General features: G+C 34.4%; 1 protein-coding gene across 1 annotated transcript; it reads right to left on the bottom strand.

Annotated features, from left to right (window-relative positions):
- Window positions 1-7,432: 7,432 nt before the first annotated feature.
- LOC101890858 (uncharacterized) lies at window positions 7,433-8,076 on the bottom strand. The gene is made up of 2 exons (XM_059126678.1): window positions 8,062-8,076; window positions 7,433-7,996 (listed from the first exon to the last, which is right to left on the bottom strand). The coding sequence occupies exons 1-2, from the start codon at window positions 8,074-8,076 to the stop codon at window positions 7,433-7,435; spliced, it is 579 nt and encodes a 192-aa protein (XP_058982661.1).
- Between the last annotated feature and the right edge of the window lie 5,558 nt (window positions 8,077-13,634).

The following is a 13,634-nucleotide window of genomic DNA, read 5'->3' as shown; positions in this document are numbered from 1 at the left end:
TGAAGAACTTATACCGCAACGGAAAGAAAATGGACTGAAAAGGTTAAAGAGTTGCTTCGCTTGGCCGAAAGTGGGGAACTGCCGAATTTAGTTTTCTCCAATGAGAAAACGTTCGTTGTGCAGCAGTTTGTAAACAAACAAAATGATCGTGTTTACTTGCCAAAGAGGTAAGATGAAAATGTGCACCTTCGGTTGGCCACCAGATCGTGTGGGAGGCCATAATAGCCGATGGTGGCTCTCCGCTCGTATTAATCGACCGTGGCATCAAAATAAATGCCGAATATTATCGCGAAAATTTTCTGGAGGGTGTATTAAAGCCTTGGGCACGCAAACATTTTGGCCGCAGACCTTGGACATTTAGTCGGGAATGGACCAAAATACCACAGAGCAACATTCGGGCAGCGTGCGACGATTTCATTGGACGTTTGAAGGCCATAATTCGTGCTAAAGGTGACAAAATCGAACAAATCTAAAGTTATTCTAAATTTTGTTTCTATTGCCGACATTTTTTGCTTTCATCCAATAACGTTTGAAGAAAAATGTATAAATTATGACTTTTAACATTGTTGCATTTTTTTTCTCACACTGTATGTATTGGTAGCTTTATATGCAGGTCGCAATTTTCGTCCAATCCTTATGAAATTTCCAAAGAGGGTCGGGTTAGGGCCATAATAGAAGCTTAATGGTTTTGAAAACGTTCACAAAATATATATAGGGCCTCAAATGGACCAAAATCTAAAAAATTTTTCTGATTTTGTAGTCACTATACAGGTCAAACAAAAGCCCAACATTTTGGATTGTCGGTTAATATGTAGCGGAAAAAATGGACCACAACTCTTGTGTGAAAATTTTTTGAATACGTATCAGCACGACAGATGAGGGAGGGGGAGGAGTAAATATAGGGCAAATGTCATCGGCCAAAAACCACAGGTAACATTTTTGTGGGACTGTATGGCATTATTACAAAAATCGACTAAAATCGGTATGGATATTATAGTATTATAGGGTATCACATGGTCGGCCTTGCACGATTATGACCTTTCATTGCTTGTCTTCTGGTGTTGCTAATATCCTCTACCGGATATCTTTGACCTGAAGTGTATAATATGAATTTGGGGCACTTAGATATAAAATCCGATGAAACATATACTTGCGTATAAAAATACATGGACAAACGGACGGAAGAACATTCATAAATCGATTCAGAATTTGATTCTATGAAGATCATCAAAAGGATCTATTATACCCCCGTATCTCTTTTCTTTTCGCATTTTACAAAACAAAAAAAAAAAAAAAAATGAACAAAGAATACAACGCTGTTTTATATTATTCTTTGAACACTTCGATCTAAATTATGTTTAAAATGTCTTGCACCTATTGTATAAAGGTGCAAATTGAGTTATTAGTTGTGCAAATTATCCATTAGCTGTCATTAGTAGGTGATGACCCTCGAAAAGTTATTGGCTCAAACATGTGCACTCCATTAGTGATTTGGTGTTATGCATTCCAATGTTTACAGTTGCAAACGAAAACGAAATCCATTAACAAATTTTTATGATGTTACTACTGACCCGGTCCGCATTGCTGACCCTTTGTGTGAGTATAAAATGTTTATTTTTAAGAACGTTATAATTTTTTTATTTTATTGAATTGCTTAAACCATCGGCTCTCAGCTGAAGTCTGCAGGTTCATATATTGCTATGCATGGCATTGAATAAAAAATAGAATATACACCTGTATCACAACTTTTACATCTAGTAAAATTTCCTTATTAGTAGACATTTCTGTAGTTTGAATTGGTTGTAATTTCTAAATAGAAACAAACAGCTGATGCAAAAAATGTAAAAAAATCGAGTAGAATGTGAAACTTGAACATTTTCATTTTGAGTTTTGAAATGTACAATCATAATATATTATTTTGCATGATTTTGTCATTTTGGCTAGCTATTTTCTAATGCACATTTCTATGTAGTGTTTTGTTTTTTCTTTTTTAATCCTAATATGATGCGTAATCTTTTTGGGTAGTATAAAGCGTTAACGGACAAAATTGTTATTTTTAGATTTTATGTATTTATTGGGTAAGTGGAACTATACAAATAATATCATTTCAGAAAAGGACAAGATATGAACAAAAAAAATCAATATTTCATCGTGTATTGAATTGAATCGATTTTTCGAAAACGAAAATTACAGGGTTAACATTGAAATGCAAAAATATCATTGTAAAAAATCTAGAAAAAGGTTTCTATGAAATCGAATTTCAAGATGATAGCCCTTTCTATTGTTAAACTTCGTAAGAACCTTAAATCATATGCTTTAAAAAATCCGCAACCAAGTTCAAGAGTTTATTTTTAGGATTTCAACAGACAGACGGACGGACTTCGCAAACGGCTGACAAAGTTAATATACCCTCCATAATGTGGTGAAGGGTATACAAAGTGAATATTTTTTTACATATTGTGATATTTTTTGTCAATTTTTTATTGCAAGATTTTTTTCTGATTAAGTGTGGAAAATCAAAATAGCGTATAACATTAATTTAGTGACTCCGCTCCTAATTCGATCAACACATCTAAATGGGGTTGTATCAAGACGTGGACCAGCTACATTCGTATTCGTTTCCATCTTATCTGAACCCAAAATATCAATAGATACAGATATATGGGGGTCATTTAAATAGAGTTATATTCTCTACAAAATTGAAGCGCTAAAATATTAATTTGGTTCGAAAATGTATCTCAATGTTTTAAAATACTTAAAAATGGGACGAAATGCGTATGTAAGTTTTGCCGAAAAAGATTTCACGCTACTAGAAATAAGAACTTATTTGGTCGAAATTGCGGCGTTAAATGCAAAACGACGAGTGTATCTTGTAGGTTTATATAAAGGCTATATCTAAACGGTAACCAATATTTATTTATTTTTTTCCTTCAAAATATCACAGATCTATACTTGCGACCAGAAGAATAGTGAGCCCCTAAGAGAAATGGGTTCAATAGACTACCCTCAAAAAAAAAACACATCCCAGCAATGCGGCCCAAACCTACCACCATAGCTATGAGGTGCATATATCCAAACTAGAGTCTGGTACCGTTTTATAGGAGCTATGTGAAGATGCGGACCTACATTTTCTGTTATATGGAGTGACACCTATTACAAACTTCAAATACAAAATTTGGGAACATTTTGGCGAATAGTATGAAACAAATCATCAAAATTACGAATATCTGGTGGCAGAGACAACTCCAAGAATGTTTCCAACATACTGGGGACCGAATTAATTGTCAATTAGTAGTTTACAAATTGACAGTAAATTCGGTTTAAAACTGTGACTAAAACCCCGAATACATCTTAAATCTGCTGGTACTGTTATATGGGCCATGGACCTACGTAACCAATTTGCAATACCAACAATTCTACGGACCTAAAATACACATGAGTGACATTTTTATACCCTCCACCATACATAATATGGAGGGTATATTAAGTTCGTCATTCCGTTTTAACTCATCGAAATAATCATTTTAGACCCAACAAAGTATATATATTCTTGATGAGCGTAAAATTCTAAGACGATTTAGCCCTGTCGTCCGTCTGTTGTAATCACGCTACAGTCTAAACGAATTAAGATAGGATGCTAAAATTTTGAATAGATCTCTCTTTTGTCTGCAGGCAGGTCAAGTTCGAAGATGGGCTATATCGGTCCACGATAGCCACATTTTTCAATGGAATTGTCTGAAATTCCACAAAAGGAGTCCCTTGTGGGCATTTTACACCCTCAAAAAGAATTTTCTATAAAGGTCCACGATATCGTATATCCCCCATGTAACTGTAACCCACGATATTCGGTATTTGGATAATGTTAGCCACATTTTTCAATGGAATTGTTTTAAAATCCACACAAGTAGTTCCTTGTGAGTACTTTACCCCCTGAGAGAGAATTGTCTATACAGGTCCACGATATCGTATATCCCACATATAACGGTACCCCCCGATATTCGGTATTTTCATGATTTTATCCACATTTTTCAACGGAATGGTCAGAAGGGGTTCTTTGTGAGCACTTTACCCCCGACAAAGAATTCTTTATATATGTTAACGATAACGTATAGCGCTATTGAAGCGCTAAAATACTAAGTTGGTTCGAAAAAGTATCTCAATGTTTTAAAATACTTAAAAATGGAACGAAATACGTATGTAAGTTTAGCCGAAAAAGGCTATATAAAGGCTATATCTAAACGGGAACCAATTATTATTTATTATAACCTCCACCATAGTATGGAGGGTATATTAAGTTTGTCATCCCGTTTGTAACACCTCGAAATATATATAGCTATTATATAAGCATATATTTTTTTCAAGTTTCGCATTTGAATATTGTAATAGCTTGTGACAAAAGTTGCCTATGCAGGTCCACGTCGTCGTACAGACCCTAATATACGGCTAGATAAGGTATTTTTTTATTTTTTGAATTTTTTGAAAATTGCCAAATTTGTACCAAATGGTGGAGGGTATTCAAAGTTCGGCCCGGCCGAACTTACATCTTTTTTTACTTGTTTTTTTTCCTTCAAAATATCACAGATCTATACTTGCGACCTGAAGAATAGTGAGCCCCTAAGAGAAATGGGTTCAATAGACTACCCTCAAAAAACACATCCCAGCAACGTGGCCCAAACCTACCACCATAGCTTATATCCAAACGTGAGTCCGGTACCGTTATATAGGAGCTATGTGAAGACGTGGACCTACATTTTCTGTCATAGGAAGTGACACTCATTACAAACTTCAAATACAAAATTTGGGAACATTAGGGCGAATAGTATGAAACAAATCATCAAAATGCCTAATATCTGGTGGTACAGTTCTGTGGGGTCTATTACAAAACATGGCCATATATGGAGACAACTCCAAGAATGTTTCCTACATATTGGGGACCGAATTTATTGTCAATTAGTAGCTTAGAAATTGACAGTAAATTCGGTTTAAAACTGTGACTAAAACCCCGAATACATCTTAAATTTGCTGGTACTGTTATATGGGGGCCATGGACCTGCATAACCCATTTGCAATACCAACAATTCTACGGATCTAAAATACACATGAGTGAAATTTTTTATTCTACTAATTCTCCTCGAATGCTACAGTTGCTATTATGTGGTCTAAAATGCTTATACCGAGAAGTTACAATCGGAATGACAAACTTAATAATAAACATAAGTTTTTTTTTTTAAGAGAAAAGTTGAACGATTGCGGGACATATAGGTTAAATAGATCAATTTATTTTGTAGATTAGTATGATATAAACAATATACATAAACCACCAAAACGAAGGGCCAGCAACATGTACCGGGCCAGCTAGTAATTAATAAAAATTTTAATAAAAAATAATTGATTTCATTGTAAACTTAATAAAAATAAAAATGTTTTGTTATGTTTCTTTGCATTTGGGTTGCAAAAGGTTTCCGTTCTATTTCAAAAGGTTTCATTCCCGTTGCAAAACGCTTCTTTTCCGCTGCAAAATATTTAATTCCTTTGCAAAAGGAATTCGGCCTTGTATCCTCAAATATTGTGCGGATAGCTTAGCACTCCCACTATACATTATATTTAACAAATCTCTTAGCTTCCAATAAAATGGAACAAATCAAATTTACAAACCAGGAAATTGATAAGAGCCTTTAATTACAGACGCATTGCTAAACTAAATAGTATTCCCAAAATGTTTGAAAAAATAATAAGCGACATAATATCATTTGAGATGTTATCCATTTTATCGAAATACCATTCTACTAGGAAAAATCTTTTGGAAGTAACTACTATGGTAAACGACAAAGATAATTTAAAATTGTTGTTACTTAAATTGGTTTCAGTCCTTCTTTATTAAAGTGGATAAACTCATACCTGACAGGCCGAAATCAAATTGTGTTTCACAGGGGAGCCATATTGTTCCAGTACTATTTAGCTTATTATTAAATGATTTACCAAATGTAGTACATTATTCTGTTTTATAAATGTATGCGGATGGCGTGAACCAAAAACAATTCTATGAATTAGGCCAAATTGGAATCAGATATTTCCTCTTTTTATGAATGGTGTGAAATCAACTTACTACAAGTAAACATTTTAAAATGTCAACATATGACATTCTTTAGATGCCGAAAAATTGATACACATTACTTTCTTAACCCATTATCGCCGGCTCCCTTATTTGTGGGAGAAAAATGTTGAAACTTAGTGGAGGATGCCATAATGTCACTCATATTCCGCGCACAAAAATTCAGCCCCATATCTCTACCCCTTGCTCGTGCAGGGGGTGGTGCGTTTTCGCACCCGTCGCCGTTACTGAGTACAATTTTAGTACTAGAAAATGTTTAAATAAATTTATAGCATTGTAAAGGAAAATACATGAATTAAGTTGGAATTTTAATAACATTACTCAAAAATTAGACGATAATATTAAAAAATAGTGAAGTAATACATGTTCCAAAGGTTGCACGTTATCATACCCTCCACTTTGGAAAGGAGTGTATATAAACTTTGTCATTTCGTTTGTAACATCCCTAAATATTCGTTGAAAACCCCATAAAGTATATATATATTCATAATTAGCACACAATTATAACTCGAATTAACGTTGTCCGTCCGTCTGTCTATCTGTCAGTTGAAATCAAGATACAGCCCCATTATTTGACGTAGAGCGTCAAAATTTAGCAGAACAGTTTGTATTGTGTCTAGGATGGTTGGTATTGAAAATGATATATATCCGTCCACGTTTTGGTATAGTCCCCATACAACGGTACCCGCCGATATAGGGTATTTTGATGATTTTAGTTACACTTTTCGATGGAATTCTCTGAAATTCAACACAAAGAGTTCCTTGTGTGTACTATACCCTCTGAAAGAGAATTATCCTACAATAGGTACACAATATCGTATATCGCCCCATATCGCTTCCAATATTCGGTATTTTTATTTTTTTTTTTTTTGAAAATTTCCTAATTCGTATCATATGGTGGAGGGTATTTAAAGTTCGGTCCAGCCGAACTTACTGCTTTTTTACTTTTTCTAATTATGAATATTGGAGAAAATTTGTTTGAGAAAATAGCAACGCTAATCGACACAGAAAGTGAGTCTACGAGGATCCTTAAAAGTAACTATGTTGCTATCTCGTTTCCTTTGCCATGCTACAAACAAATGCACAAAAGTATAATACGCTGTGGTTTAGGATATATAAATTGATATTGAATTTGTAATATTTTTGTCTAATCGGATAATGTACGCAGGAATGTATATATCCCAGTTTTCCTTCCATTACTTCATTACAGTAAAAAATATATAAGTATCTATATATTTTCAATTTATTAATATATCTAAGGATAAAAACAAAATATTTATAACAAGTCTCAATTAAAGAACGTAAACCATTTACTGAACATTAATGTTGTGGTGGCAAATATGCGGCAGAGCCAGCACCTTGTTGGAGACTATCAAAAATACCAATTACTGATTTAACAACAGAAACACCCTCATCTGAGATGCTTGTGCTACCGCCCAAACGATCGTATTCAGCCTGAATATGGTGTTGAGCATGCTCAGCTTCTTCATTGGTGCGATATTTAATGAAAGCAACTTCTGGTTTGCTAGTGGTTGTGACAGGTTCTTGAACAAATGTTTCAACAATAGGGGCATCAGCTTTCTTAGATAAAACATATACGGCAGTTTTTTCTTCATTCACTGCGGGGATGACACGGACTTTAACCTTTTGTTGTTTTTCGGTGGGAGCTTTAACGAAAACTACATTGTAGTTTTTGCGTGGTGTGCCCACAGCAATATCATGTTCTTGAACTTCTACACCTTCATCTTGAGGTGCTGAATGAATAAAGAAACGCTTTGTAATCAATGGTTTTGCCCCATACAGGCCAGCATCGGCTGTATTTTTCAGGCTAGGGTAGTTATATCCTTGATGAGAGGCAGAGCAGAATGCTACCAAACACAATACCTTAAATGTAAAAATAAATTGGAATTACAGACTCAAAAAAAAAAAAAAAAATATTATATGTTTACCATTATTCCACGCATGTTTTGGGCTTTTTAAAGTAGAATGAATATTCTATATTATTCTTTGAACTCTTCGAACTAAATTAAGTTTAATGTGTCTCACTACTATTGTATTTATACTAGTTATAGGTGCAAATTTAGTTATCATTTATGAAAAGTAACCATATGCCATCATTAGTAGGCGATGACCCTCAAAAAGTTATTGGTTCAAACATGTACACTCCATTAGTGAATTGGTGTTACACATGCCGAAAATTACAGTTAATATTGAACACCTAATGTCATAGTGGAAAACTTAAGAGTATTCAATCCGATTTAAACAAATATTTTAATCAGCTTTATGCAAATAACACTGTGTATAATTTTTCATGCGAATGTAATCATACGTCGACATCTCTATGTAATAGAAGACCTAAAACAATTTGTTTTAGTGGCCAGAACATTTGGGCATTCTTAAATTATGCATGAGAGTTTTATTTTTTTTTTTTGCTTTGAAGCAATGAGACGAGAATAATTTTCGAACATTTAATCTGTAATAATATAATGGAAGAAAATGAATAAAAGTTTTATAATCACATATTGACAACGATCTCTTCTTATAACACTGTGGAACACAAACAATAACTACTGGAAAAAATTCAGCAGATGATGAAAGTAAAGTTAAAAATAGAGGACGATTTTTTGAAATTTTACTCCGCAAAGTAATTTAAATAATTTACACATTTCTTCGAATTTTTCTGATTGAGATTCCTTGAGACACGTTGATTTTATGTATATAGTGTTCTGGACAATATTACTAATAACAATACGAGGATTATTTTGTCAAAAAAATTAACACTTATGTGATTACCATAAGACCCAGAATGCATCAAAAGTATAAAACTTACATTAATGCAAGGAATTGATAAATATTAAAGACACATTTGAGGTTTAAAGCCGTACTTTATGTGAGTTTAATATTTCATACAGAATGTCAATATAAATTTGAGAATAAATCATATATCTACGTTTTAGTATACATACTAATGGAGTAAAAAGTATAAACGCGTGGTAAAAAGTACAAAAGATACAGAATATAATTTCAGAAAAATTACAGTCAGAATTCCACAATCTATCAGGAACGTGATTTTCTTAAAAATTATTTAGAAGAATACTTTCTTGGATCTCGAAGATTCTATAAGTAATGAATTCATATTTTTATTACTTTCGTCATGTAATCGGAGGTATGTAGTGAATAAACTACAGGGTGAAATAAAAAAAACTGCAAAAAAGTCAAACGCCATAATTTTTACACTTTTTATACCCTACAACACTATGTGTTGGGGGTATTATCAGTTTGATTGGTCCAAAAATTATGTAACACCTCGAAATATTGGTTTCCCATATAGGAAAGTATATATGGATCTTCCTAGCTCGCCGAGCTGAGTCGATTTAGCTATGTATGTCCGTCTGTCCATGTTAATTTGTAATCACTCTACAGGTCGCAATTATGGTCCAATCTTCACGAAATTTAGAATGGAAGTGGGGCTAAAGCCAGAATAGAACCCTATTGCTTTTGGAGATGATCGCATAATATTTAGATGTTGAAATGGACTAAAAACTGAAAAATTTTCTGATTTTGCAGTTGCTCTACAGGACGTAATTATAGATAAATCGACGAAATCGAAGTTAGCATGGGCCTTCCAATTTTGATGGTCATCGGATAATATTTAGTGGGTGAATTTGTGTTAAACAAAAGTCAAATTTTCCATTAAACCGCAAAAATTTTTAATTCCGGCGAAATCACAAATAGACGAACAGGTCAATTACGACCGTTACATAGATGCCGATAGTAAATATATCGGATATATATAGCGAAATATAAACAATGTATATATACAAAGGAATGGGATGTTTGCTAGAATGCTTATATATCAAGAATGGCAGGACCGATTTTGACAAATTTTGTCAATTCAAACTGCCCTATTGCCATAAAAGTATAAAATCTAAAAAAAATCGCGAAATCTTTTTTAAATGTTATTGAATGAAACCAATAAATGTCGGAAATAGCATAAAATTTTAGAATAAGTTTTGATTTGTTCGAATTGGTCACCTTTGGTACGAATTATGGCCTTCCAACCGTCAAATGCTGCCCGAATATTGCTCTGCGGTAGTTTGGCCCATTTCCGGCAAAGTGCTTGCTTGAGGTGATCGACACTGTGGTATTTTTTAGTGCCAACATTGCTTTGGAATCCGGAAATTTTGTTGGCCTTTGTGCGCTGGAAATTAAGCGAGGAGTGATATGGTGCCGAGTCTTGTTGGAATGTACAAGTTCAAAATATTTGCGAGCCCAAGGTTTTAATACACCCTCCAGAATATTTTGCGATAATATTCGCCATTTATTCCGATGACCCGGTCGATTAATACGAGCGGAGAGCGACCATCGGCTGTTATGGTGGCTCATACCATCACCATGGCCGGCGCTTGAGTTCTGGTGGCCACGAGTAACGAGCCATGATACGAGACACATTCACATTTAAATGCTGGAGTGCTCTAATGATAGCCACTTGTGGTTTTCCAGCCAAATATAAAGAAATCACACTATCACGCTTGAATTCCATCACGAATAACTTCTGGAAAATCCTCACCAAAATACTTTTATACGCTTATAAACAATGTAATAAACTGTCACTTGAATAATTTTAACAGCTGTTGGACGAGTGGCTTTGTAATTGGTTGCAGTTTTTTCATCTCACCCTGTATATATTTCAGTCCGATTTTATAAATTTGATGCACCAAATACGCTATGTGACTCCGATTAAAATGAAATTTGTTATATGTAACGGAATTTGGTCTAAAAAATATTTTTTCAAATTATTTTGAAATCTGTTGAGGTTTGGACATAACTCCCATATATATTCAATATATTTGATATGTATGTCATATTTCAGTGACTAACATATGCATAATTTACAATTTGCTACTAAAACTGTTGATAAATTGAAGACGATTGATAAATTTTACTCTGGTGTATTTTAGGTCCGCAGAATTGTTGGCATTTGAAATAATATATCTTTAAACATTCCGTTTTGGTATAGCAACCATATAATGGCAAATTTTTCAACGGCACTATTTTTTTTTAAATTCAAAATTTGGAATTGGCAATGGGTTCTACTTCCTATGACATTAAGGTTCACGTCTTTGTATAGCCCCCATATAACAGTACCTCCGATATTCGGTATTTACAATGTTAGTGACATTATTCAATGGAAGTATTTGAAATTTGCGGTTCGGAGTAGGTTCAGCTTCCTACTTCACAAAATCGCTAATACAGTTGTACGGCAGCGTATAGCCCCCACATATTGTGGCTCCTATGTTCGGTACTTCGATGATTTAGAGATTTTTCCACAAAATTGTTTTAAATTGGGAATTGGTGATGATAATGTGTACTAAATTCTCTGACAGAAAATTATCTGTATTGGTCCACATTCTCGTATATCCCCCATAAAACTGTACACAGCAATATTCGGTATATAAGGGTACCTTTGTATGTTCGGTATTTTCTGATGTATACAGCACTTCTCAACGTTATTTTCTCAAAATTTGTATTTGAAGTTCGCAATAGGCATTTTCTGGCATTAAGTTGGCAATAAGGACCCGATTCTTAGGATTGAACCACCGTAAATGTTCGGTATGTTGTTAATTTTAGGGGCGGTTGGTTCAACGTGATTCTTTTACATTTTGTAAGTTTCTGCCAAATGGCCCGGCCTAACTTAACTGCTATTTCACTTTTTTTTCTTTCTCTAAATGCAGAGGTCGACTGATACTGCAAAAACGTGCGTCAGAAATAACGGAGAATTTTGAAACCAAAATTTTGGATTTTTCAAATTTTTATTTGTTATCCGTTTCTGTAATTGTGGATTTTATATAAATATGTCTTTGCCATGAGCTGTTAATCTATGTATTGTAGACACAAACCATTTGCTCAGAATGCATTTTGTCTAGTCTTTACCATTTTAGGTCTTTGCCTATGATTCTTTGAACAAAATACATTTCATGACATTTGGAGTCGATCTAGTGGTTTCCGTCTGTCCGTCTGTCACGATAACTCTCTCGCGGAAGTACTATATATTTTTAAGCTTGATGCATAAAAATATTATTGTTAATCTTAGATCGAGTTCGGATATGGGCTATATCGGTCAACACCTTTAGACAAAATCATTAAATTTTGTGCAAATTTGCAAATCCTAATATTTTTATCACCCCTGAGTCAGGTGCACAAATGGGTCGACATTTTGAATAATTTAACCTCTTATAAGTGTGAAATAAGAGTCTTATTGTCCTCCTATTAGTCTGCTCCTTCTGGCAGGTCTCCCTAGAAGAATCAAAATTTTGATTAATTAAAACTATCATAAAATGTGAAATAAGCATCCGATTCTTTTTGAAGATGGAATATATATGTTCACTCTTCTTCCCCACAAACTGGTCAAAATTATGAATAACAAAACGATCATGAAGTTGGAAATAAGCATCCGATTCTCTTCATATTTTACAAATTCCATTTTTTTAATAAAACAAGATTTTGGGTAAATATGATAGATAATGACCTACATTTTCTGATGCCTTAGACATAACTCTCATAACTCACGAAACAAGTAAGCGATTCTTTTCAATCTCGGTATATCTAAAAAATTCTCCCAACCAATAATCTAATGTGAATACGGAACTTACGGGCCCCACTCCTACTTTTCCCACAAAAGGTGTTCGATTTTCCTTAAAATCCCAATATTTTCATCAGTGTTAGATGAATATATGGTACCTCACGGACATTTCAACATTTTCCAAAAAGTATAACTGCTGTGTAGTATTATTGCTCACTTCGGGGTCGTTATAATAATTATTTCATACCTATACAGGGTTGTCCATATTCGACGGACCCATCTAGCAACGCCATAACTTTTGACAGAGATGTCACATCGCTTAATGACATACCGTGTTTGAAGCGTCAGTCCAAGCAGATTTTTACCATGAACCAATACACGCCACTCGAAATAGTTGAAATTTACATTCAACAGAAGAAATCAATTGTGAAAACTCAACGTGCTTTTAAAACATTAAAAGAAGTGCGCCTTCTAAGAACACCATTAAGCGTTTATACGAAGATTAAGCGTTCTAATCCGAAGAGGCCATATAAAAGTCGAACAAGGCGATCGGCCGAGAATATCGCTGCCGTACGAGCCAGTGTTGAGAGGTCCCCAAGATTATCCCAAAAACGCCGTTCTCAGCAGTTGGGCATGGTTCGGTCCAATTTACAACGGATTATTCGCATTGATTTGCATTTGTTCCCGTACAAAATTCAATTGACGCAAAGAATGTTGCCTGCGGACAAGCCTCGTCGATTGGAATGGGCCCAAAGAGTCATGGGTCCGTCGAATATGGGCAACCCTGTATAAAGTATGAGCCACTTCTTCAGACCCACCTAAATAAGGGGTGAACAGCTCAAAATAGATTTTTATAATGCAACATTGACGATACACAGGGTGAGATGAAAAAACTACAGCCAACTTCAGACTGCTGTCATTTTAAGCCTAAATAAGGGG

Source organism: Musca domestica, unplaced genomic scaffold (genome assembly GCF_030504385.1).
Source record: "Musca domestica strain aabys unplaced genomic scaffold, Musca_domestica.polishedcontigs.V.1.1 4, whole genome shotgun sequence".
In the NCBI taxonomy this organism is placed as follows: domain Eukaryota; kingdom Metazoa; phylum Arthropoda; class Insecta; order Diptera; family Muscidae; genus Musca; species Musca domestica.
Note: the sequence above shows the minus strand (reverse complement) of the source record. Positions and strands in the feature narration are given on the sequence as shown.